At 42.6% G+C, this 27,526-nt stretch overlaps 1 protein-coding gene across 1 annotated transcript; it reads left to right on the top strand.

Annotated features, from left to right (window-relative positions):
• Positions 1-10,102: 10,102 nt before the first annotated feature.
• PPDPF (pancreatic progenitor cell differentiation and proliferation factor) lies at positions 10,103-26,593 on the top strand. The gene is made up of 5 exons (XM_089513611.1): positions 10,103-10,267; positions 17,251-17,341; positions 23,785-23,862; positions 24,995-25,091; positions 26,138-26,593. The coding sequence occupies exons 2-5, from the start codon at positions 17,287-17,289 to the stop codon at positions 26,250-26,252; spliced, it is 345 nt and encodes a 114-aa protein (XP_089369737.1). The 5' UTR covers positions 10,103-10,267; positions 17,251-17,286; the 3' UTR covers positions 26,253-26,593.
• Positions 26,594-27,526: the final 933 nt, after the last annotated feature.

The following is a 27,526-nucleotide window of genomic DNA, read 5'->3' as shown; positions in this document are numbered from 1 at the left end:
ATGAACAAATAATGTGAAACAAGGCAAAACCACGGGAACTTGAGACAAGCCCTGCTGGAAGTGTAAAAAGATCATGATCCGATTCTGCCCTCACTGCGCATGTGCAGGGATGCTAATTCGAATTCTAGACTACGAAGGGTACGTACTCATATGATAACTTCTTTTGCATTCGCACTACTTTGGCTTTGGGATGGGCACTGTGTTCTTTTGTGGTGTGATAGCCATCCACTGTGTCCATTTCCGAATTGGCCCTACTTTCTTTTCTTTCGAAAATGAGAGACATTCCCCCCGTGTGATAATGTCCTAAGAGAGCATGAGGGGAATAATGAAAGGGGACCACCTATGTACCCTAAGAGGCTTTAAGCTTACACATACCTGAATTTTGTACTTAGGGAATCTTAAGCTAGCAGCCAGAGTGTGTAGTAGTTTGAGCTTTGGGCTACTACTCTGGAGACCAGAGTTCAAATCCCCACTCAGAAATAGAAACCTGCTGGGTGACCTTGGGCAAGTCACACTGTCTCAGCCTCAGAGAAAGGCAAAGGCAAACACCTTCTGAACAATCTTGCCAAGAAAACTCTGTAATAGGTATGCCCTAGGGTCACCATAAATTGTAAACAAGCACTTGAAGGTACAGAACTACAACAATCTCAAGCTGACATGAATCTGAATTATCAGGGAAAGCTATAAATAAAATTAATAACAACAATGCAGAGACATCTTCCATCAGATATGAGATGTCCAAAAACCAACACAGTAAGTTCCACTGAACAAAGAACAGACATCTTGTTAACTGACCTTCTAACTTGATAGCAGTGGCAGAAAGGGGAAGGTCCTAAACCACTTAGGGAGTGCTTAAGGGCACTGATAAGCAGTATAGAAATGTACTTGCTATTGCTATTGTTATAAAGCAATACTAGCCATAAGAGACACTAGTAGCCATCCTGATTTGAAAAGGAGATAGTAACCCAGGTCCCATCTGACAAAGAGCCATGAAATTAGGAGGGTGATGTGATAAGGAATGCCCAGATTATAAATTATTGAGAAATTATACCTTTCTCTTTCAAAATATATTTCAAAATAGTGTTTAAAAGGTATAATAAAATTGTTTTTAAAGGTGGAGTATGGGGGAGGGAATCTCTTATATAATTATATAAAATGGCAAAATCAAGGTTGCTTATTAGAATTTATATTTTTAAAAAATATTTTCATGCTGTGGATTTTGAATCCGTGGAGAAAAGAAACATGGATACGGAGGGCTGACTGTATCCCATCTTTACGCTTGAAAAAGAGAAAGTGGGAAATAAACAAACAGACATACAGAAACATATTTTGAGAGAAACTCCAAACTAAGGAATAATTTGTCACGGATGTCTGTGTGGCAAGGTCTGCTTTCTTCAGATAAGGGCAGAGCAGGCAAAGGAGCCCAAGCTGATAAAAAGTGCTTCTAAACTTTCACACTGCCTGCATCTCTGCTGATAGTAGCAAGTCTGGGAAATGTCTGAAAGTGTGCCTATAGTTGTTCTGGGCAGTGCAGCCGTCCCCTGCTTTGGTCATACTCCTGTGTTTATATCACTGGATTTTCCCACCCATAGAATTTCTGTCTGATCCAACTTAAGCTTTGGCTTGTTAGCTTTCCTCCATTCAAAACTGCCTCCAATCAACAATGCAGGAGGCTATATTTCAGAGGAAGGAACTGGCAAAATCATCTCTTGAGTATCCCTTACCTAAGAAAATACTATGAAATTAATGAGGTCACCATAAGTCAACAGGCGATCCCATAAAAAGTGTTGGTCACATTTACAAGATACTTTGGTTGGACTTTTCCCAGTGCAGCATGTGCTTGTTTAAAAGTCCAAGGAAGAAGCCCAAAGTTTGGGGAAGTAACAAGTTGCTCTTTTGGGAAACAACTCCCAGGAACTTCCAAGTTCTTGGAGTTGAACATTCGGCCTTCCTGATCCACTGACTTTTAATCCACGGAGTCAAGCAACCATGGCTTGAAAATATTTTTAAAAAATATAAATTCCAATAAGCAAACCTTGATTTTGTCATTTTATATAAGTAAATAGTAGAAAAGTAAATGTAAGATAGTAGGGGGGAAAAGGAAGATCACATTTCATATGGATAGACTCAATCAAGGAAAGCACAGCCCTGAGTGTGCAAGACCTGAGCAGGACTACTGATCACAGGGAGACTTGGAGGTCTCTCATTCATAGTGTTGCCTTGAGTCGAAGATTACTTAATGGCAATTAACAGCAGGCACCTCATTATCTGTTTCAAGAAAAAAAGAAAAGTACTAAAGTTTGTTACTGAACTTGTGTATCTTCAACGCATTTCTGACTTATGGTGACCCTAAGGCGATCCTATCATGGAGTTTTCTCAGCAGAATTTGTTCAGGGAAGGATTCCTTTTGCTTTCCTCTGAGGCTGAGAGAATGTGACTTGCCCAAGATCACCCAGAGGGTTTCCATGGCTGAGTGAGGATTTGAACCCTGGTCTCCAGAGTCATAGTCCAGTGCTCAAACCACAACACCATGCTGACTATTGTTGTTGTTGTGTGCCTCCAAGTCATTTTTGACTTACAGCAACCCTAAGGTGAACCTATCATGGGGTTTCCTTGGTAAGATTTGTTCAGAGGAGGTTTGCCATTGCCGACCCCTGAGGCTGAGAGCACGCAACTTGCCCAAGGTCACCCGGGAGGCACATGGAGGCAAATCCCGTGCAGAAATGGGATTTTAAAATTCACTAAACTCCCACAAGTGTGGGTGGTTTTTCATACATGTTGGTGGAAAGAGAAATAACAGAAACATAACCTGAACGGAAAGCCAACAAAAACCACTCCTTTCAACTTTCAGAATTTCCCAAAACTAAAAAGGAGGGGGTTTTGTTGGCTTTCTGTTCAGATTATTTTCACGCAAACGTCATCTGAAAAACAACCAACATTTGCTGGTTTTTCTACTTTCTGTTCGGGTTAACCCTGAACGTCACGTGAAAAACAACCCACAAAAGTGCATTATTTTCACTTTAAATCTAGTTTCTGCACAGGACTCGTCCTGTGTGATAAACTCCCCAGTACAGTTTCATGGCTGAGCTGAGAATTGAACCCTGGTCTCCAGTGTCTCAGTCCAAGGCTGAAACCACACTGGCTCTCTCATCATGCTGACTCCTTCAAGTATATTACTGAAAATATCTTTCTGCTGGTGTTGATCACTGTTTTTGAAAAGTACACAAAACACCTTGTTCAGGTTCTTGCTTTGGTGCGCCACCAGAGGGTGATGTTTCCTTGGAGGAAAAAAGCAGCCACGAGTTCTTAAAATAAGAACAACAACAAAAGATTGGGAAGACAAAGATTGGGGTTAAATGAGGCCTTTGCTTTGGTTATTGCACTAAACTGTAGTGTTTATTCTGACACACCCAGGCCCTGAACATATGACCTTGTTCTTCAGATTCATATTTACTTGGAAGAAAGTTCCATTTGTTCTAAGGAGAACTTAGATTCAATGCTTAGGAGAGCAACAAAAAATACATGTTCCAAAGTAAACAGAGACTCAAATCAGGCGTCAGTGTGAAGGATATTTGCCCATGTGAATATTAAATGGAGGGGGGAGGTCTTTTAAATTCATTTTTAAATTTTATAGATCTTTATTTAAAATATTTTCCATTTTAAAAAATCTAAAAGGTGTCTTGTTGACACCTTTGAGAGTACTATATTCATATCAGCATCCGCTTTTGTAGGTTACAGTCAATAGCGCTTTGATATCTCCCCACATAATTTTCACTTGGCACTGGAATGAGTCCAGCACTGGTGCCAATCAGGTCTCCAAAGGGAGAGCAATCCACAACCAGGGTGCCAAAGTTAAGAAGACCTTCCCTCATGCCCTCACAGTCATCCACCTTTTCCAGGACCTGTCCTACATTTCAACCTCCTGTCCAGGAGGAATTCTAAAATGTCCTCCATTCTGAGAATGACTAAGAAGCTCATTGAGTAACACCACATTTGCAGTTCCCCTTTGATAAATGCATCTACTTGGCATCTACTTGGAGCTGTGCATGTGATCATTCTTGGGTTGCAACCCTATCCTACTTTGGTCATATTCCTGTGTCTAGATCAGTGGATTTTTCTACCCACAGAAATTCTTGTTGTGATATTGGTGATGGTGTACCTCCAAGTCATTCCCAACTTTTGGGCACCCTAAGGGGAACCTATCATAGGGTTTTCTTGGCCATATTTCTTCAGAGGGGAAGTTGCCAATGCCCTCTCCTGAGGCTGAGAGCATGTGACTTGCCCTAGTCACCTAGTGGATTTCATAGCTGGGAATTGAATCCTGTTATCCAGAGTTCTAGTCCAACACTCAAATAAAGACTCTTTATCATTTATATGCTGGTCTTTTCATTTCAGCATCTGGGTAGATTTTCCATAGATGTATAGGCTGCTTAGAAATAATCACTAACCAGAACCACAGAGAAAAGCTTCATCATTTTTACTGGAGAATCCAAGGATGCACAACATTTTCGAAGTTCTGTCTGCTTCACTTGAATTCAGATGGCTGCACATTTTTTGGCAGGGGGAGGCTGAATAGATGCAAATTTACACAGGAAAGTGAAGACAATGAAACGCTGATGCAAATGTACAAAAATCCACAGCAAATCACATAAAACACTTACATGTAGACTAGCCACTACATTTGCCATTAACAGGGTTTGCACTCTTCCCTTTCCCAAAGGTTAATTCTATGTGGAAGCAATGTCTGGGGGCAAAGCACCAGAGTGGGAGACCCTATGAATGTTGCTGGTTTGTTGTTGTTGTTGTTAACTGCCTTAGAGTTGACTGCAACTCATGGTGATCCTGTGGATGAGACATCATCAAGATCCCCTGTCCTCCACTGTTCTGCTTAGGTCTTGTAAATTCATTCCTTTGACCTCCCTAATTGAGTCTATCCATCTAGTTTGTTGTCTTCTTCTCTTTCTACTTCCCTCCACCTTTCCTAGCATCATTTTCTTTTCTAGTGAATCATGCCTTCTGATGATGTGCCATAAGCCTCAGTTTGATTATCTTGGCTTCCAGGGAGATTTTAGGCTTGATATGTTCTAGGTCCCATTTGTTTGTCCTTTTTGGTCATCCACAGTATCCTCAGGACTCTTCTCCAGCTCTACATCTCAAATGTATTGATTTTCTTCTTATCCATTTTTTTCACTGTTCAGGTCTTGTATCCATACATGGTGATGGGGAATACAATGGCTTGGATGATTCTAACTTTAGAGCCCAGTTATGTATCTTTATTCTTTGGGGTCTAGTTCTTTCATGGCTTCCCTTCCCATTCCTAGCCTTCTTCTGATTTTTTAACTGCAGCCTCCTGCTTGATCATTGCTGGTTCAGCATCAGCCAATTCTAACTCCTTCAGCTCAGTTGTGCTCCCAAGCGATTGAACACTGGGATCTTTACAGCTAAGCTTCCAGGTCAGTGGGACAGTGATCTAGTGTGGATTTGAGTTCAAACTTTTTGGGAACTCCCCAAAGTGCTGAACTCAATCCCCCCAACAGTTTCAACACCTTGAATAATTCCTTTAAAGTTCAGATAAAATCCACAGCACATCCACCACTCCACTGAAGTAAGAGCAGTCAGCTACCACTTTGACCTGTTCCTCCGAGCAAAAAAGTCATGAAGCAATTGTCCCACTCAGATTTCACACCAGGAAATGCTCTGTGCTTACTGGCATCTGCCAAGAGCCCTCCTGTTTGTCTCAAAAGGACTGTGTTTTCTTTGTCTGTTGAAAGGGGTGATGCAACCCAGGGAGCTGGCTGTAAGTATAAGAGTCCCAGAAGAAATGAGGCAAGTTTCCCCTCTTGAAGAATCTGTGTTTGCAAGGAGGCTGCTTGTGAAACAGCATCGTATATTCCCATTTCTCCTGCAGATGCCAGACAAGAGAATATGCACATCACTCTTGAAGCCTGTTCTATTATATCATGGATTGAGTTGGGAATCATACAGCCCTCCAGATGTTGTTGGATTGTAAATCCCATTATACCTTGGTACTGATTATTCTGGCTAGGGTTGCTAAGACTTGCAGTCCATCGCCTGGCGAATGTTTCTCTGCAGATGTTCTTCCATTATTCCTTGTTCTAAGTCCTCCTCCTCACCAATCTCATTGTGCACAACAGTATCTTGTTGTTGTTGTTTTCATCACAAGAAGATAGAATGGAACAGTGCTTAGAAAAGTTATTTTTTGAAGTACAGTTCCCAGAGTTAGAAATTTTATTTTTTGATTGCAATGCCAGTGCTAGCTTCTCCCAGTGTGACCATGCATACTAGGTCCATTCTGGGATCTATCATACAAAAAGCAATATCTCCCAAGTTCTGGGAAGGAAGCAGCAGGGTTGGACTGGCTGCCACTGATCTTTAGCCTTGTAACTTCAGAGCCTTGTTTAGATATATTTTGCCAGGCAAGACCCTTTGGTTTGTTTAACTGAGTGATAGAAAGAAAGGATGGTGTGAAATAACTGGGTTATTTTCCTTTCATGCTCCATGTGTGTGCCACTCTAATGATTAATGGGCCTGCTTGCATTCTGACAAGGTCCAGAGCTTATTCAGCTCTCTGGTGTGACACAAACCCTCCGGGATTTCTTGCCAAGTACATGGTGTGTCTTGAAAAGCCTGTTTCTTGGTGTGTACCAAAATGATAAGAAAAACCCCCAACAATGAAGCAAGAGATTGCTTTAGGTCCACAGTTAAAATACATATGAAGATCTGCCATGGTGGCCAGGGTTAGATGGCACAAAGTTCAACCGTTCTCCTACCTTCCAACTGTCCTGATTAATCCCTTGCCATCTCATGTTTTCAGCTGCTTTTAAAATACCCCAGTTTCTCTCTTGTCCTCCCCCTTTGTCCTCAGCTTACTTCAGCTGCTGCAAACTGAGTTCAAAGTGCAAAAAATAGTTTGCATTCAATTTACTCAGCAGACAGGAGGAGAGGGGAGGTGGGAGGCAAATCTTGTCATTCCCAGTATGCTCAAGCAAAAGCAAACTGTTGCAGCTGCTCCTATCTTATGTCTTCTTCCTCATTAATAAATGTTGCCATTGTGACCATACTCTGATGTTGCTTGGCTACATGTGCCCCAATTTTTCACACATGGCTCCATTTTCATCCATTAAATGTTGGAAAGTATGTGTGCTGGATTTCCCCCATATTCCTTTAAGATTCCTTTAAGGAATAGAATCATAGAATCATAGAGTTGGATGTTGACAAACTGGAGCACATCTAGAGGAGGACAACTAAAATGGTGGTCTGGAAACCATCCCTTATGAGGGAAGACTTGGGGAGCTGGGTATGTCTGGCCTGGAGAAGAGATAGTTAAAGGGTGATATGATAGCCCTCTTTAAGTATTTGAAGGGGTGTCACATTGAGGAGGGAGCAAGCTTGTTTTCTGCTGCTCCAGAGACTGGAACACAGAGCAATAGATGCAAGCTCCAGGAATAGAGATTCCACCTCAATGTTAGGAGGAACTTCCTGACAGTAAGGGCTGTTCAACAGTGGAACACACTCCCTCGAAGTGTAGTGGAGTCTCTTTCTCTGGAGGTCTTTAAACAGAGGCTGGATGGCCATCTGTCGGGGATGCTTTGATTTAGATTTCCTGCATGGCAGAAGGGTTGGACTGGATGGCCCTTGGAGTCTCTTCCAACTCTATGATTCTATGATTATTTGTCCCATCTTTCACCTCCAACTCCAAAGGCGTCATTCAGCCACTTCATACCAGAGCTGGAACAGGTTAAGATTGTTAAAAGATGAAGAGGATGGGGAGGTTAAAATGGAAAGTAGCGAAGGGAAGGAGTAGATATGGACTGGAGTGGACAAAGAGAAGAGAGGGTTGAAAGAAAGAAGAAATATTCAAAGACCAGATTCTAGAGCCATGGGAAACACACAGAAAAGGAAGTGATTGTTCATTATTTTGAATGACACCACTGCCAATCTCTCCCAGCTTTAGCAAATACAGGCTAGCCAATAAAAGAAACCAGGGTGCTAGACTCAGACTCTTGGAGACCAGGGTTCAAATCCTTGCTCAGCCATGGAAATGTAATTTGGTGGCCTTGGGCACTTCATACCCTTTCAGCCTCAATGGCAAAACTCCTCTGATCAAGAGCTCTTCCACACTGCAGAAATAAAGCAGTTTGACACCACTTTAACTGTCATGGCTCTGTCTTCCCAGGAATCCTGGGATGTGTAGTTGTACAAGGTCTTTAGCTTTCTCTGCCAAAGTGTGCTGGTGCATCATCGAATTACAAAACCTAGGATTCTGCAGGATTGAGTCATGGCAGTTAAAGTGGTATCAGACTGCTTCATTTCTGCAGTGTGGATACACTCCAAAACCATTATTATTATTATTATTAAACTTTATTTATAAAGCACTGTCAGTGTTTCCAAAAAAACCCATTCTTGGTTTGCTTTAGGGTCTCCATAAGTCAGCTTGAAGGCATGCATCAATCAATCAAAGAGCTCAGCAGCATGAAAGTTTACACAATCACTGAAAAAAGATAAGCAACAATATTTTGTGAAAAGCCTGTAAAAGCAGCACAAAAGATAATCCCATCCACCTAAACCAGGAATTAATATAAACGCATGCAGGAATAAAAAGAGGATTTCCCAGAGGTAAATCCAATCAGAAAGTTTCCTGGAGTGAAGGTTTCACAACTATGCTCCATCTATTTACATGCTCCTTGTATCTCTCACCTTTCCACTTACTCCACCTGAGATAGGAGAGGCAGGGCATTGTAGCTACAAGTGGGTTGATGTTGACTGAACTCCCCTCCTAATTTCAGCATTAAAGAGAGATTAAAACACATTTAAAGCATGTTGCAAATAAAGCAAAAATGGCAAGTAATTGTGGGAATGATTATCCCACGCAATTGCGCAAATAAAGGGATGTCGGAAATGCAGTCGCTGAAATCCCGAAAGTAAAAAAGATGTGCATTAATGCTTCTTTGTGACCACTTTAATGGCGGGTTTTGTGCGATGTCGTGTGCAATCGTTTTGTGTAATTAGGTGATTTTTCCAGGATATTCATGGAATAAACTCTCCTTCGTGTGATAAACTCCTTTGGATTGTCCTCAGAGACAGGCAAGGAGTGAAACTACATGACGCACTAACATCAGTTTCTAAACTGAGGCTGTTGTACTTTGGACATGCCCAGGGTTGGACATCCTCCTTTTCCAGGACATGTCCTACATTTTGGACATCCTCCTTTTCCAGGACATGTCCTACATTTTGGACATCCTCCTTTTCCAGGACATGTCCTACATTTCAACCTTCTGTCCAGAGGAGGATTTTCTGGAAATTGGTAGTTTGTTATGGCACCAGAGCTCTCTGACAGAGAGGCCTAAATTTGTAAGATTTGTGTCAAAACACACTGGAGACATAATCCAGTTTGAGACCGCTTTAACTGTCCTGGCTCAGTGCTAGGGAATCCTGGGAACTGTCACTACAAAAGCCTCTGAGGAAAAAAGACTGAAGACTAGGAAAGCCCATGCTGCCCACTTCTTTCTTTCAGTCACGTTCAAAACACACTGCAGAAATAATCCGGTTTGAGACAGCTTTAACTGCCTTGCCTCAGTGACAGGGGATCATGGGAATTGTAGTTTATTGTGGCACCAGAACTCTTTCTGGCAGAGAAGTCTAAATGTCTCACAAAACCACAGTTCCCAGAATTCCCTAGCACTGAGCCAGGGCAGTTAAAGCGGTCTCAAACCGGATTATTCCCTGCCGTGTGTTCTGGGCCCTGTTGACTTCGAAGAAGGGCTTCCTCGTTCCCCAAAATCAAGGAGGCGAGTGGGCAGCCGGCTCCGAAAAGCGAGGTAGGCTCAGTTCCAAGACACGCGTGTCGGGGAGCGCGTGCACGGCTTCGTAACGTGTGAGCGGGAGGAAACGTGTCACCTACTTTCCCCCTCCCCCCAGGAGCCAGAGGGGCGTGGTTAGAACAGGGGGCGTGTCCCTACTCTCCCCTCCCGGAGCCTCTCCTTTGAGAAGAGGGGCGGGATTAGAATGGGGGCGTGTCAGTGTACTGTGACGTCACCACGGGCTGCATCTATAAAAGCCAGCGCCTGCAGCCTCCGCCTCGAACTCCCCCAGCGCCTCTTGGTGTGTCTTTGTGGACGTGGAGCGTACGCCCAGTATCTCCTTTGCAAATGGGCTCCGTCGCCTAGCCTTCCCCCCCCTGAGCCAGGTCACCTGTGGTCTCAAGCCGGTCGGGGTCTGCTGGGCCCAGCACTAAGCAGGGAAAAAGGTAAGCAGGACTTTGGTGGAAATGACACAGACATCTCCCCATGGAGGAGCCTCCTGCTGCATGTCTCTCTACCAGCGCTGAGACTTCAACTCCCAGGGTTCCTGAGCATTGAGCGCAGGGACTGGGACTTCTGGGAATTGAAGTCCCAAAATCTGGAGGAGGCTCAAAGGTTCAGAACCACTGCTACATACGTTGCATCTGGGGAGATAGTGCTTTCTCTGTCAAACACTGTAGTTCAATTCTGTTGAATGTTCCTTTAATTCTGATTTTGGGGGGCAGGTTGTGGAATGGCGGTGTGTTTTTCCCATTGTGAACCGCTTTGTGTCCAAATTTGTTTTTTTTTTGGGGGGGGGGGGGTTGAAATGTAAGTAAATATGATCATCATCATCATCTGTATATCTTCCTTCCTTCCTTCCTTCCTTTCTTGCTTTACTGGATAAATGAAGGTTTTTGTCCCACTTGGAGTCCCAGTTTTGTTGGGGGGGGGGGAATAAATAAATCATCTGTGTGTGTGTGTGTATTTACACACACATATGCATGTATTTATATATGTGTGTGTGTGTTTTTATTTCTTCCTTACTTTACTGGACAGATGAAGATTTTGCCCCACTTGGAGTGCCAGTTTTGTTGGGAAGGGAATATAAAGAAATAATGTGTGTGTGTGTGTGCGCGTACGTGCACCTATAGACACATACCTATATATGTATGTGTTCATCTCTGTGTGTGCATGCATGTATATTTCTCTCTTTTCTGGACAAATGAAGAGTTTGACCACTTTGAATCCCAATTTTGTTGGGGAGGAATATAAATAAACCGGTGTGTGTGTGTGTGTGTGTTTCGCTTTCTCACTTTTCTGGACAAATGAAGATCTTGCCCCCCTTTGAGTCCCAATTTTTTTTTGGGGGGGGGCAAGGAGGGTATAAATAAATGTTAACATCGTCTGTATATTTCTTTTCTTTCTCTCTCTTCCTTGCTTTCTGGACAAATAAACCTCTTCCTTGGCCCAAGGCTGCCTTGTCAAGGGAAACTTCTCTTTCCCACTTACAAATTGTTATTGCAGTTGCTAATCTGCCTGTTTTAAGAGACCTGCCTGAACCTGAAGCCAAGGAAGCTTGAAGCAAAGCAGGCAGAGGAATCCAAATGGACTCTGACCCTGAGTAGATTTTAGAAGGGAATGCCCCATAACTCCTCCATTAAATCTGGGGGGAGAATTGCAACCAGAGTATGCGGAGGACTTGACTTCTGAGTAATTTCCGTGCCATAGGACTGGGTTCTTTGGAGTCCTGAGAGAGGCTTTGGGAAGAGTAGATTTCAGCAGTCTTTGGGGCAGCCATCTCTTAAGTGCCATCTTTTCATTTTGGTTGTCTTTGCATCAGGATTTATTATTAAAAAGTTGGCGTTTAATATCCTTCAGGGTGACCAGACACGTCCTCCTTTTCCAGGACATGGCCTCCATTTCAGCCTTCTGTACAGGAAGAATTTCAAAATGTCCTCCATGTGGGGCATGGCTATGGCTGCCTCCACACTGCAGATATAATCCAGTTTGATGCCACTTTAACTGCCATGGCTCAGTGCTATGGAATTCCGGGAATGGTAGTTTAATCCAGTTGGTTTGACACCATTTTAACTGCCATGACTCAGTGCTGTGGACTTCTGGGAACTTGTCGTTTGTGCTGTAGTTGCAACAAACCACAAATCCCAAAACTCCATGGCACTGAGCCACGGAAATTAAAGTGGTGTCGAACCAGATTACTTCTGCATTGTGGATGCAGCCAAGGAAGCATGAGTTTATATTTATATGAGCATCTTTACCTTTTCTTTGCCTATCATTATTATTTTTAGTGTCCTACATTTTGCTGTGCCTTGTCCTCCTTGGTGGTTAGGATCTCTAGTCATCCTGTATATCCAGGGTCCCCTGTTTGTGGGAATCCAATTTAACTTGGAGGGAATCGTGTCCAACAGTGGCTTGCTTGCGGTCTTTGGTCTGTGGCCATATTGGTTAAGGACCTGAGAGTCAAGACATCACTTCCATGCGCGCCCTTCGTTTAGCCCAAGACTTTGGTTTTGTGAGAGTTTCTTGTATTTTTATTTGATTTTATTTTCTTCTCCCATCCTTAAAGTCTTGGCTCAGAAAGACACAGATCTCTGTCTTTGGGCAAAACAAGGTTGGGGAGGAATAGTGCAGGCTCCATATGGTTAGTGTGCAGCAGCTGCAAGCCAGTTCAGTCCGGTTTTTTGGCAGCTTAGCTGTGCAGTTTTTCCCATCAAGATTTTCTTTCTCTCCACCCCCTGAAAAACACACACTCACACACATGCACTCTTGATGTGAGAACTCTGCAACAAGGAAGACAAAGGATCTGAAGATCTTTCCACCCACAGGCAGTTAGTTGAAGGCAGACAGAGAAGTCACTGTTCTAATTTTTGCTTCATTTTCTTCCTCTTGCAAAAAGCTGCCACAAAAAAAATATGAAGAAAAGGGCTTTTCTGTCTTGGGGGGGGACACTTTAATATGTTTCTTTGTAACTGTCAGGTTAATGTTACGGCCCTAGACGATTTCCACATGAAAGGAAATGACTGTGTGTGAATCATTTCTACTAGTAGTAGGTCAGTGGGGTGTGTATGCGCTCCAAGACTGGTACAAACCAGATTTCTGGTTTCCTGTACACAGCCTTAACTCCTTTAATGCCATGAAACTCCCCATTTTAAAGCATAAAAGGCTGATCCGAGCATCTTCCTTGCAAAGCTCTTCACCAGTAGATAGTTCCTGGGACGGTCAAGGGGTTTGGTGAGACCAGCATAGAAGAGATTTGTCATCATCACATACTCCTTTAAAAGTCCTGCAAGGGTTTCTCATCTTGCCACTGAAGAGCTTAGAAAAGTTACTTTTTAGCCTTTGATACTCAGAATCCTCCTACTCAGTGTGGAGTACCATTAGCTGGTGGATTCTAAGAGTTGTAATTTCAGAAAGTAAGCTTTCAAGCTCTTAATGTATTGACTACTCAAGATTCATTGTTGTGTGTCATTTCTGACATATGGTGACCCTAAAGCAAACCTGTCATGGGGTGTTCTTGGCATGTTTCTTCAAGCAAGGTTTGCTCTTGCCATCCTCTGAGGCTGAGAGAATGTGGCTTGCTCAAGGTCATCTCATGGTTATCCATGGCTGAGTGGGGTTCAGACCCTGGTCTCCAGTGCCCTAGTCCAACATTCAAACCAGTACACCACACTGGCACTCAAGATTAGTGTATCCATATTTATACTGGTTGAGACGCCATTACCTGAAATGCTTGGGACCAGAGATATTTGGGATTTATTTTATTTTTGGAATACCTGTATTCATATATCCCATTATATATGTGCATCATGATATATCTTGGAGATGGGACCCATGTTTATACACAACATTCACATATGTTTCATATACACTGTATATATTACACACAGCCTGAAGGTAATTGTATGGAATAGTTTTAATAATTTTGTGCATGAAACAAAATTGGTGTGCTTTAAGCCATCAGAAGGCAAAGGTGTCACTTTCTCAGCCACCCATGAAAGAAGTTTTGGGTTTTTTGGAATAATTTGGCTTTTGGAATTCTAGATAAGGGAAACTCAAGCTGGATGTACAAATGGGACCTTGAACAAGCTATTGCTGTGCCTCCTAAGTAAAATAAAAAATATTCAGGCATTATTAATACAACATGTGCTATACTACTGTCTCCTTGGGATAGGTGCTGAGCTTGTTCTTCAAACCTGAATTGTCTGTGCATGCGAAATATCTCTTGTCTTTCATGAAGAGGCTTTACCTAGTTGCAAAGCATCCAGGAATGCCAGAGGGAAGATTCCTTTCATTTGACCAATTCTGCCTTCTTTTCCCACAACTGACCTACTTTTCTCTTGAGGTTGGCCTTTGTGGATTTGACCAGACCGGTTGGGTGACCGTAACCTATTAATTAAAAAGTTTTCTGGAAACGGGTAGTTCCCCTCTATCTTGCAGAGCAAGACAACTGACTACTAAATATGGGCAAAGTATCTGACAGTGTTTAGGAGAAGGATGCAGGCAAAATATTGGCTGGTTCTGTGAAGTTAATCCCTGCTCCCTCCTGTCTCTTGTTTCCATCGCCTTTCCAGGCGCCAGGTCTGCAGTGGCAGAAGCAATTCTCTGACAGGCAGAACCAACCTGTTTTTCTTCAAAGTCAACTCCAACTTACGCTGACTCAAGTCCTTGGCAGGACTTGCTCATCAGAGATTTGCCATTTGCAGAAGAGTTTACCGTATGCAAGGTCACCTGGGGGGTTTCAAGGCTGGGTGGGGATTTGAACCCTGGTCTCCCCTAATACAGCAGCCATACTACTACACCAGTGGTTCCCAAGCTTTGAACCTACAGATATTTTGGACTTCAATTCCCAGATTTCCTGACTGTTGTCCATGGAAATTATAAGAATTCATGAACAGGTGAAGTTCCAGTAGACTGGAAGAGGGCAAATGTCCCCAGTCTCAAAAGGCGGGAGGAGAAGAGGACCCAAATGATTACCACTCAGTCAGGCTGGTATCAATACCAAGAAAGATTCTAAAGCAGATCATTAAACAGGCAGCCTGTAAGCACTTAGAAAGGAATGCCGCAATTACTAAAAGTCAACACGGATTTCTCAAAAACAGGTCATGCCAGACTAATCTTATCTCTGTCTTTTTTGATAGTGTTAAAAGCTTACTAGGTGAAGGGAGTGCTGTGGATGTAGCATATCTTGATTTCAGTAAGGCTTTCATCAAGGTCCCCCATGACATTCTTGCAAACAAGCTAGTAAAATGTGGGCTAGACAATGCGACTGTTAGGTGGATCTGTAGTTGTTTGACAGACTGAACCCAAAGGGTGTTCACCAGTGGCTACTCTTCATCCTGGAGGGAAGGGACTAGTGGGGTGTCACTGTAGAGGACCCAGTGGTATTCAACATTTATCAGTAACTTGGATGATGGAATAGTGAACATGCTTATCAAATTTGTAGATGACACCAAATTAGGAAGAGTAGCTAATATCCCCGAAGAAAAGATCAAAATTCAAAATGACCTCAATAGATTAGAAATCTGGGCCAAAATTAACAAAATGAATTTCAACAGGGAGAAATGTAAGCTATTACACATAGTGACAGAAAAAAATGAAATGCACAGATATAGGATGGGTGACACCTGGCTTGAGAGCAGTGCATACAGAAAAGATATAGGAATCCTAGTACACCACAATCTGAATACTTGATTCTGCTTTGGTCAGGGCTCCCCTGGAATTCTGCGTCCGGTTCTAGGCACCACAATTCAATAAGTATTTTGACAAGCTGGCGTATGTTTAGAGGAGGGTGACCAAAATGGTAAAAAGGTCTGGAAACCATGCCCTATGAGTGGTGGCTTAGGGAACTGGGTATGTTTAGCTTGTTTCAGATACTTCTCCAGAGACTAGGAGCAATGGATGCAGACTAGAGGAAAAGAGTTTCTACCTAAACATTAGGAAGAACACTCTGGTTGTTCAAACCCCCCCCCCCCCCATGAAACACCGCCACAAAATATTTGTTGTCCTTGACCTGTTAGCATGACTGAAGGGGATTGGACTGGATTTCCTTGGGGTCTCTTCCAGCTCTATGATTCTTTGGAATGTAATGTGATAAAGGAAGGTAGTACAGTAGAGTCTCGATTATCCATACTTTGGTCATCTGATATTCTGGATTATCCGACGTTGCGGCTGCTTGGGGGGCGTGGCTGTAAGCATTTCTGCGCCCCAGACACGCTTCCAAACATGGTGGCTGCGGTGGGCAAGGAGAGAAGGGCGAGTGAAGCCTTGCCCCAAAACATGGCCCCAAGTGTGGCGGCGGCAGCAAGTAGGGTGAGTACCTTCAGACCCCAAAACAAGGGCCAAAGCATGGGCAACAGGGAAGGCGACAGGCACAGCCAGGCCCCCAAACACGCTCTCCGGATTATCCGACATTTTCGGTTATCCGACTGTCAGCCCAACTGTTTATGTCAGATAATCGAGACTACTGTACCTCTGCTAAATAAAGTTGGTAACAATGTGTGAATGTACAAAGTCCTCCAAGCACAAACTATTCATGTGTTAGTTTTTTGTGGGATTTTCGGAGTATGTGGCCATGTTCTAGAAGAGTTTATTCCTGACGTTTCACCAGCATCTGTGGCTGACATCTTCAGAGAATGCTGACCTGGAAGAGAGAGTGTGTGTATGTGTGTGTGTGCGCATGCGCACACACACAGAGTGTGACCCTGGGTAAGGAGGAGTGATTCCCATGGTCACACAGTATATATATACCCACTCTCTTCCAGGTCAGTGTTTTCTGAAGATGCCAGCCACAGATGCTGGCGAAACATCAGGAATAAACTCTTCTAGAACATGGCCTCATAGCCCAAAAAAACCATAAAAAACCATGGATACCGGCCATGAAAGCCTTCGAGTTCATAAATTATCCATATTGGCTGCAATTCCTCTCTTTTATAGGTGCTTTATTCTTTAACATCCATTTTTGATGTCTTTTTGTGCCATCTCAAACAGTTAGTGTATATTCTTGTGAAGTGTCTTGCTGCAGCATAGGGACACTGATTATCAGAACAAGTTGATTAAATAGATTCTTATGGTCAGTGAACTAGCCTTCAGAAATTGAGGCAGGTTCAGTGCTGACAGTCAATTCCTTGCACAGATGAGATTTCAATACTGGTGCCATTCTCTAAATGCTGATGACTTGTAAACTGAGCCATCGGATCATGTGTAACCATATGGAATAGAAGTTCACCTGAAATAGTCAGACACAGTGGGATACATGCTACATTTTAAGGGACTAATTCCCCACACACTGAGGGATGTTCAGATGATTACCCCTTGCTATCTATGTCTCATAGATCTCTTCTGAAATGCATGATAGCAAACAAACCTGTTCATATGGACTTGCTTTATAGCTTTTCCCACCTTCTGATATGTTTTTTGTTTGGTCTCCTAGGGTTTACAACTTGCACAAGAACAAAGATCAAGAAACATGGCAGCAATCCCGTCAAGCGGCTCCCTTGTGGCAACCCATGACTACTACCGAAGTAAGAAAAGGGATGGGGAGGGTGGTACTTGCATGATAGCCATTCCAGGTTCAGTCTATGGCCCCTCTCAGGATCTGGGTGGGTTTGTTGCTGTTGCATGCCTTCAAGTCATTTCCACTTTTGGCGACCCTGTCATGGGGTTTGCTTGGCAAGATTTGTTCAGAGGAGGTTTTGCTGTTGCCTTCCCCTGAGGTTGAGTGAGTGTGACTTGGCCAAGGTTACCCAGTTAGTTTCATGGCCAAGCTGGGAATTGAATCCTGGTCTCCAGAGTTGTAGTCCAGCACTCAAACCACTATGCCACACAAGCTTTCCTCAGGGTAAGTACGACTGAAAAACATTGGTTTCAGACTTTGTAGAGCCACTGCTGATCAGAAACTGGTATGGATGGGAATCATGCAGCCTTCCATGTGTGTCTGAACAGTAAGTCCCAACAGCCCTATCCAGCACAGCCAATGGTGAGGAAAGCTGGGAGTTGCAATCCAACAACATCTGGAAGTCAATGTGATTCCTTTTTCCTCCTAGGAAATGGATTGTTATTCTGTCTCTGTACAGTGCTTGAGCCTCGGACCTGGATTAGGAAAGCACTGAACTGGAAATGTCAGTAGCATATCTCAGAAAGACAACTGCAAATGTTAACTTCAGCACAAATACTAAGGTTTTAAAAATAGGGGTCAGGAGGACACTGGAAATGTGTAAGAGAACTAGAGAAAAATACAGTGTGCCCACGTTATATACGGGCGCATTATACGCTGCTTTCTGCATACACTGAAAGTAGTGCTGCTTCTTCCGGCACCATGCACCGGAAGAAACAATGGTGTGCATGGCCACCGCGAGCACAAGCCCCATTACTTATAATGGGGCTCGAGCCAGCATAGTCAGTGCAAAGGAAGGCAGTGAGCTGCATTTTGACAACACTTGGCATTCCACATGATTCGCACCTCAGCCTGGGAGGTTTTTATCTGAGTCTAGTGTTCTGGTTAATTGAGAGAAGGGGAGATATGGGAAGTATTTGTGTGTGACGATGGTGGGACTCTTTTGTAAAACAAAGTTTAAAGGCTTCAGCTTTTCCCTTGGGTGGATGCACCATGACTTTGATTTCTTGTAATCTGGATCATGATGCTGTAATCTAATAGCTGTGCCTTGAATATTGGCAGTCCATTGTCATCTGGATACCATGTTGTCAAATAGCATGTGATTAAAATTAGCTGGTTTTGGATAACATGGACAATTTGAAGGTATTGCCGGTGTTAAAACAAACCCAAAAGCTGTTTTTTTCTTCAGTTCTTCAAACTTTCTTCAATTTCCCCCCTGTATTTATAGCTCCTACAGTACTTGAAGAAATTATTATGCACAGAAATACATTTTTTGCAGAAATAATTTTGTGAACAACCCACAGTTTCCAAATGGTTCTGCAAATTTTGTGTGTGTGTGTGTGTGTAAAATTTGCTATTTGTTGTGTACAACCCAGCAGTCTTGCACATGAAACCCATGAGGATATCTTGAAACAGTGTTGTATTTTTAGAGTAAACGTAGTGTTTAGCTGAACCCCCATAATTCTCCCATGAAACCACACCTATTTCTTGTGCTGAATAATTTTGTGCAACACTTTGGGATTTCTGAATACTGGGAAAGAACAGTCCAGAAATATTTATTCCTAAGCAATGAGAGAGCTTGTGGAAATTATTGACACACACTACCATGAAATAGTTAAATATTTACATCCCTATGTTCATTGATTCTCAACCTTTGGCACTCCACATGTTCTGAGCGCTGAAAATCCCTTCCAATTTGTTATGTCTGCTTGGGGCTTCAGGGAGGTGAAGTCCAAAATACAGGGATCGCTGTTAACAAGTTGAAATCCTATTTGAAAAACCAGGTTCTATTTGTGCCACCATAGTTACGTCATGAGTGCGCCAATGGTGTGATGTACGGATGCTATGCATCTGTTATGTCATAATGGCAGCGCCTGTGTACATGGGACGCCACCATTATTGTGCCACTGGCACATATTAGGGTTAGGGACCATGTGATTGCTGCACGGTCCCTAACGCTAATATCAGCGCTTTTGCACGGTATGTACCGCACCAATATTTTGACAGCAGTTGATTCCAGGAGCCGGATTGTCATTTGGCAAGTAGTTTGGCCAAATGAAATTTAAAAACTGGAATAACGTTTTGGAAACATCTGGAGGACGAATGGTGGAGAACCACTGCTCTAGATAGCATTTTATTCTTTCCTTTGGTAAAATACTGTCACATTGGTGCTCTGGAATGCATTTCCTAAAGGAATACTACTGTCTGATAACATCAGAATAGTAAATGTGTGGGATTTTTTTTCAAATGACAAGAAACATCCAGAGGAGCTTTCTGGTGGTAAGAACTGTTTGGCTGTGGAATGGACTGCCTCTGGAGGTAGATGGACTCACTCCCCTCCACTTCAGGTTTCCAAATAGGTTGGATACCCACTTGGCAGGGATTTCTTTAGGAGTGTATTTGTGGAACTGGATAGATGGCAGTTGGAGTGTGTTTGAACTCTACAGTCCTACAACTTTACAAGAAAGGTGGAAGAGTTTTCTCAGACCAGGGTGCACAGATTGATCCATCTGTCTGGTTAGGAAGGATCTGTTTCTCTTTTTTATGATCTTGCAAGACCTCTGGCAGACAGAGTGTTCAGGGGAGAGGCAGAGATTTCCGTAGCTTTTCCTAGAGTGTATAAAAGCAGTGGATGAGAATCATGTGATTTCCCATGTCCAACAAAATCTAAAAGGACACATGATTCCCACTCCTTATTTACACAACGAAACTACTGTTTTGGATGACATCTCTTAGAATTCTCTCCCCATCATGACCATCTGACAAAATCTTTTTTTTCTTTCTCCATTTCTTGGTGCTAGTAAATAAGTGTATGCATCTTGCTTGACCACTTCCTCTCTAGATAGTTGAGGTGTTCCTTCACAGTAATGTCCATGAGTTTTTTATATGGAGGAAAAGATGTTGCATAGGTACGAGTTTCCTAAAAGGCCGCATCCAACACTTGGCTAAACAAAAGTTGCTGTTAGCTGGTGGATTCTGAGTTGTCATTAGCTGGTGGATGGATGCATTGATCTGAAAGTGGAACAGCAGTTGAGTTGGAGGTATGGATTGTCCAGATTCTACTATTCTTTGCCAACAGTTTGTGAGAGCAGCTATTGAACCAATGAGTCTAATGCTCCATGACAATTAAAAAATTCATTAATTGACAAATAGTGTATTTTAGACCATTCCCGTGCTCTTAAACCGGTGTCCTCAGACTTGTGGACTGAATTTCTCTTGAGCAATCCAGCTTTATGCAATTGGAAGGGGGCTCAAAGGCCATGAAGTCCAACTCCTGCCATTCAGGTTTACACAATTGAAGGGGTCTCCAGAGATGCCTATCAAACCTCTATTTAAAGATCTCCAGAGAAGCGTCAACCATCATTCAAGGCAGTTTATTCCAATGTGGAATAGCTCTTACTGACAAGACATTCATCCTAATGCTTAGATGGAATCTCAGTTCTTGCCATTTGACATCCATTAGCTTGTGTTCCAGTCTCAGAAGCAGCAGAAAGCAACCTTGTAGCACCTAGAACTGGTATTCTAGCTGAGGTCTGACCAAAGCAGAACAAAGTGATACTGTTATGTCTCTCAGTCTCAAAGGAGAAGCCAGTGCTGGAAAGAATGTTGTTAGTCTGTACTTCTGCTTCCAGACAATCTTTTGTGAAAAGTGGCACTAAGTCAGGTGGAAAACAAACAAACAAACAAGCTTCATTTATATACCGCCTAAACAGTGTCTAAGCGGTTTACAACTGTAAGCTAATTTGCCCCCAACAATCTGAGTACTCATTTTAGCGATCTCCTTGGAAGGATGCAAGCTTGAGTCAAGCTTGAGCCCTTTTGCTGGTCTTGAACTCACAACCTTGTGGTTTTGAGTGAGTGACTGCAGTATAGGCATTTAACCACTTGCAGAATCTTCCCAATAATGTCAACCTGCACCTCTCAGCATTCCTACACAGCTGGGAATTATAGTTCAGCAACATCTGGAAGCCATGCAATTTCTACCTTGGCATTAGATTTGTAAAAATGTATCATCCTCCAGGTTGAAATCAAAAGCTCCAATAAGTGTCAGTGTCTCTTTAACAGACCTCCATTTTGTTGTTGTTGTCTGTGTTCAAGTCTTATGACAAGCCTATCATGGGTCTTGTATGCTTGACAAGATTTGTGCAGAGGGAATTTGCCCTTGCCATCCCCTGAAGCTTGAGTGTGATTTGCCCAAAGTCACTCAGTGGGTTTTCATAGCTGAGTGGAGATTCAAACCCCGGTCTCCAAAGTTGTAGTCCAACCCTCAAACCAGAACACCATGCTGGCTCTTTAGACCCCCAGAGCAAAGATGGGGATGATAAATGATAGCCATTAGGGCTGAAGGGCGTGGTATAAAAACCACAAACAAACAAACAAACAAATGTTTTCTGAAACTTCTTAACCTATGGCCCCTTGAGTCTCATTCTTTCAAGAAAGGCAGGATAAACATTGACTGTATCAACAGAACATCCAAGCGTTGAAAACAAGCATGCAGTGAACTCTTGAGAATTCCACTTTTTCGTTCCAGCTGTAAATGCATAACAGAAAAATGGCACTTTTCTTGTCTCTTTCCCCATCCATTGTTACAGAAGGAATAAATTATGAGTGAGACATTAGCAAGCTGACACAGCCCTTTTCCATGAAGCTCAGTTGCACAAGAGTGCTATGCAAGAGCAATTACTGTGTCCAGAATACATATTGCATTGTGGGAGTCAACTAACAGTGAGTCCCTTTAGCTGAAAGTGTTAACTTCTGGCAGTGTAGGTGGCACATGGAACTGCACTTAAAAAGCCTTTAGAGCACAATGGTTCAAGAAAGTACAGAATGCTGGCTGTGAGTATTTTAGCATCCAAGGCTCTTGGCATTTGAAGCATATCCTTTTCATCCCTAGCACAAACAAGCTCTTTGCTTGGATTCTACCCAATCGCTGCACCCTCCCCACTTTAGTTATTTGCTAGAACAGAACCACAGTCCTTTGTTATGAATGTTCTGCTTCAGCCAGTTGTGAAATTAGGAGAATTGCCAGATGCTCTTAGAAGCAAATGTCATGTCAGCATAGAAGGCTGACTTACATTAAATAAGGCTGTTCATCCATCTTGTTTATCCTTGGTATGTATTTATTGAACATATGCACCACTTTTAACCCAGGATGGACTCCAAGGCAGCTTACAGTAATTTAAAACAGGATTTAAGCTAAATATCTTACTTCAGAAAAAGCTTTTTTTAAGTAGTGGGACACCTTAAGTTGTTGTTGGACTGCAGCTCCCAGAAGCCTCACCAGTATTAAGAACTGCTGAGAGTTGCAGTACAGTAATATCTGGAATACCCACAATTCCTCGCTAACGTATTCTTCTCTTGACAGTGTTATCTCCATGGTTCTTGTTTTAATATAAAGTCGAAGGCTTTCATTGCTGGCATCCATAGTTTTTTGTGGGTTTTTCAGACTATGTAGCCACGTTCTGGAAGAGTTTATTTTCTGAAGATGCCAGCCACAGATGCTGGTGAAATGTCAGGAATAAGCTTTTCCAGAACAGAGCCACATAGCCCCCAAAAACCACAAAAAACTATGTTCTTAATTTAGTTTGGTCTCAAGGGGTAGACGTGATCTTGCCCTCCAGAAGTTGGACTTCAGGTTCTTTAAGTCCTAGGCAGCATAACCATTGGTGAGGAATGGCTGGGAGTTTTAATCCAGAAAGCACCAGGAAGGCCACATGTTCCCATCCCAGAGTAGGCTCTCTTATCTTAATATCTTATCTTAATAATAGTATCATAACAACAAGAAGAAGTATCTTAATAATAAACCTGGGGGAAAACAAAGAGCCAGAGGCCGAACATTGTGCCAGGATGTGTGGAATTTTTAATCAGATGTATCAGATATCCAAAACATTTATGGTATAGTGCCATGATCATATACTCTTAACTCATTCTTTTCCAAGCAGGCAGATGTGTTGGACTACAACTCTCATTGCCAGCAGCCTCTGTGACCAATAGCTGGTAGTGATGGGAGCTGTAGTCCCAACCCATCAGGTAGGTGCCTAATTGGCAGACGCCACTCTAACCAGGAGTGTCTGTCTCTTCTCCCATTTTTGCAACTCATTGTGCATTTAAAACCTCTGAAGAAAGTTCTCAAATACTACAGCAGTGTTGTGAGCCCCATGACTTGTTGAGGTGATCTTGATTTTCACCTCCTCAGATGTTTTATGGTTGATACCTCTTGCTAAATCGCTTGGGAACATGGAACTCTACCTTGCATAAAAGTGGCCATTTCCAAAGTGCAACAGAAGTACCAATATTGTCAACAGGCTGTGTGGTTTGGGTGTCTCTAACAGGGTGTGGTGTGTCTTGCAGGGCGTCTGGGTTCCACTTCCAGCAACAGCTCCTGTGGAAGTGCAGAGTACTCTGGGGAAGTCATCCCACATCATCCAGGTCAGTATCTTGGCATCTGTTGTAAGCTAATTGAAGTCCCAGTTTTGGGGCAGGGATTGTTGTTGTGTTCCTTCAAGTTATTTCTGATCTTAAGGTAAGGTTTTCTTGGAAAGATTTCATCAGAGTGGGCTTGCCCTTGCCTTCCTCTGAGGCTGAGAGAGTGTGACTTGCCCAAGGTCACACAGTGGGTTTCCATGGCCAGGCAGGTAGTTGAACCCTGGTCTCCCAGAGTCCTAGTCCAGCACTCAAACCTCAACACCTGGAATCAGCTATGGAGGCAACATCTGGCCCATGGTTTAAACCACATTTTCAAAAAAAAAAGACTCCTTTTGATTTTTTCAAGATTAATAATTTGTTTTGGTTTTTTTAAAAAGTCTGGCTATTATAGCTATTTTCCAACCCTCTTACTGGAACAACAATGATGGTTTGAGTTTAAAAATTTTAACTTTAACAGTTTATAGTTGTTCATTGTTAGACTTGTATCCAGTGACAATTGCTTCTTTTTAATCACTAGCTAGCCTGATCAAACTCATTGAACTGAATTTACCGTAATCTCATGGTTGACTCTAACAGTTCAAGATGCATTTATTGGTAGCTAAATGTGGCTTGAAGGCACATGCACAAAGTAGTGTGCTACAGTAGTCAGATTGTAGGACTTGCTGCCACAAGGTGTAGCAATTACTGCCAGTTTATCCTGATTTTAAATTCATGGAGGACTGAGCTGTCATTGGTATCTTTTATAGTGGTTTGTATCAATTCTAGTGACACAAGCACTATGTGTGTACATCTGTTGGTGGAGAACCTAAGGTGGAGGGTGCAGTTACTAGAGTCCTGCTGGTGGGCATCCCAGAAATAACTAACTGGCCAGTATGCAAACAGAATATGGGATTAGATAAACCATCATGTTTTTATGAATTTATGAACTCTGTCTTGGAAACCCTCAGACTGGACTGGTCATCACAAGGAGTGCTACTATATATGAAATCTCCCAGTAATGAATGAATGTGCATTTTATAGCAGAAATAGCTTTGCTGTTTCACATAATGTGAATTGGCTCCATCTCTCCATTGGTAATTATTATTCGATTTATTCTGCTACTGTATTTTCAGAGGGTCTCTTTTTCTTAAAACAGGACTCCCCAAGTCTGATCCTGGACACTGGTGGGCAAGCTTCTTCTTTGGAAAACCAACCCATCCAGTCATGACAACTGTATCGGAATCCCCAGAGAAGTATGTGGCAGTGGGGTGAAGTTGGAAACAGATCCATATGTGTGAAAGGAGAGTGAGAGTGCACCCCTTCACACTACACAATTATAGTGCTGTTATTCCACTTTTATTGCCATGTTTCCATCCTATGGAATTATGGGATTTAAAGTTTGGTAAGGCACTAGAGTACTCTAAGAATTCTAAATGCCTGGCCCTGAAGTACAAAAGTCATGATTTCATAGGATGGGCTATGTCAGTTAAGTATAGGTTGCGTTTCTCTTATCCAAAATGATTGGGACCAGAAGCATTTGGAATTCTTTTTTCTGATTTTGGAATCTTGGTAGATACTTAACGAAATATCTTGGGAGATACACACATAGCCTGAAGGTAATTTTTTTCATAACATTTTTAATAATTTTGTGCTGGAAACAGTTATGTACACTGAAAGCAAAGGTGTCACTATCTTAGCTACCCATGAAACAGATTTTAGAATACAATAGTCCCTCCACATTCACTGGGTTAGCAGTGATGGACTCCCATGAATGTGAAAAAATACAAGTAAAAAAAAACCACTTCTTTTTACCTAAGAGAACACCTCTCTAGGAATCTCCAGGCCCTCCAGTTCAGCTCTATGGTCAACATCTGCCAGAAGTTGATCATAGAATCATGTTGGGAGGACCTACAAATGTTTTCTCCAGGAACTAATAGGTTCTCCAGCACAACTTTAATGGTCAACTTCTGGCAGGGTTGTGCTGGAGAACCTAGAGATTCATAGAGAGAACATATTTATCAAAATCGCAAATAATCAAATCCACAAAATTCAGAGCCGCATATGTGGAGGGTCAACTGTATTTTGGTTTGGAATTCCAGATAAGGGAGATTCACTCTGTGGCGCTTTAATTCTGTAGTGTGACTGCCAGATATTTGACCAGAGTTGAATGGTTGTTGGAAAACTGAAGGACCTTCTTACTGTGGGTGGGTGGGGGATACTGATTTTTGAGAAGCAAGGATGTTTTTTAACCCACCATGTTTTCTTGTTCTCCTTCCCTTTTGCTTTTACAACTATGTAGCTCAGGCACTTTCCAGGTGGCAAACGGCATGATCACATGTGGCCTGGCTCAGGAAATGATGAGGAAGCGCCACGCCAGCGAGCCCAGCAAAACCAACACTGGTCCCACTGCGTGAGGAAGCTGATGGCCCACCAGCTGGCCCTTCTGACTTGGAAGGCTAGGAGTCAGAGTCCATTTTCCACTCCCCCTCCCCGTAGAGTAGATAGGCTGCTTCGAGTACCACTTTAGACGTAGGTTTTTATAAAAACAAAAATGCCAACTTAAAAAAAACAAAAACAAATCTTCTACACCATCTTTTCTACTCTTTTCCTTTTTGGTTAATGCAGCTACGTCTTTTTTTTTTTTTTCAACAAAGCCTTGGTAACATGCTCTCCCTTTTTTGGGATTTTTTTTTTTTTTTTTGTATTTTGTACTCGTCTACAGAAATTAATAAAGCCTGAGCAGCCTTTTACATGATTAGTGTGTGACTTGATTTCTTGTCAAATTTAGCAAACTTTGAGAAACAAAAAAATTCTGTGCTGGTTTTCTGACTGGCCCTGCATTCACACTGCAGAAAAAGTCAAGTGCTCTGACATCACAAGAAACTACCATTCCCAGAAATCCATAGCACTGAGCCATGGCAGTTAAAGTGGTGTCAAACCAGATTATTTCTGCAGTGTGGATGTAGCTGATGCCATATAGCTCATTGTGGTCAATCCCTGAAAACCTGATAGAATCAGGAACGTTTTACTTGCTGGTGGAAGCAGAGCAAGGAGGGAGCCATCCTTGCCTTCTGAAAGAGGGCAAGGGGGAGTTCCAAAGCCTGAGATCAGCCAACAAGAATGCCCTCTCCTTGTTGCTACTAAATGAGCTTGGAAAGGATCAGAGAGAAGGACCCCTCCTGAAGATCTTCTCTTTCACTAATTTTATCATGCCTTTCCCTCCTAATGTGACTCAGGGCAGCTTAGAAATGATTAAAACCAGTAAAAAGCCAGTATGGTGTAGTGATCTAAGTGTTGGACTAGGACACTGGGAGACCAGGGCTCAAATACCTGTTCAGCCATAGTAACCTGCTGGGTGACCTTGAGTAAGTTACACACACAGCCTTTGAGGAAGGCAATCACAAGCCACATCTGAACAAGTCCTGGCAAGAAAGCCCCATAATAGGTTCAGCTTAGGGTCACCAGAAGTCAGAAATGACTTGGAGGCACACAATTTTTATACAGAACATAATTTTTTAAAAACTGATTAGATAGTCTATTGTTAAAACCACTTAAATTCACTTAAAGACTTAAAAAGTCAACAAAACAGTATAGCATAGAAAACAATTGAAAACCCATCACTGTCAAATTTAAGAGCTTTTAGGAAAGCTAAGAGCCTGATGGAATAGTAATGTTTCTGCTTGCTGAG

Source organism: Sceloporus occidentalis, unplaced genomic scaffold (assembly GCF_023333645.1).
Source record: "Sceloporus occidentalis isolate IW3139 unplaced genomic scaffold, rSceOcc1.0.p SCAF_3, whole genome shotgun sequence".
NCBI classification, from domain to species: Eukaryota; Metazoa; Chordata; class Lepidosauria; order Squamata; family Phrynosomatidae; genus Sceloporus; species Sceloporus occidentalis.
This window is presented reverse-complemented; position numbering and strand designations above follow the sequence as displayed.

Bases quoted from the DNA above. Each gene is read 5' to 3' on its own strand.
- PPDPF (XM_089513611.1), top strand. From the start codon at position 17,287: ATGGCAGCAATCCCGTCAAGCGGCTCCCTTGTGGCAACCCATGACTAC. The intron at 23,863-24,994 runs GTCAGTATCTTG...TTCTTAAAACAG, and splicing joins AGTCATCCCACATCATCCAG to GACTCCCCAAGTCTGATCCT. The intron at 25,092-26,137 runs GTATGTGGCAGT...ACAACTATGTAG, and splicing joins GTATCGGAATCCCCAGAGAA to CTCAGGCACTTTCCAGGTGG.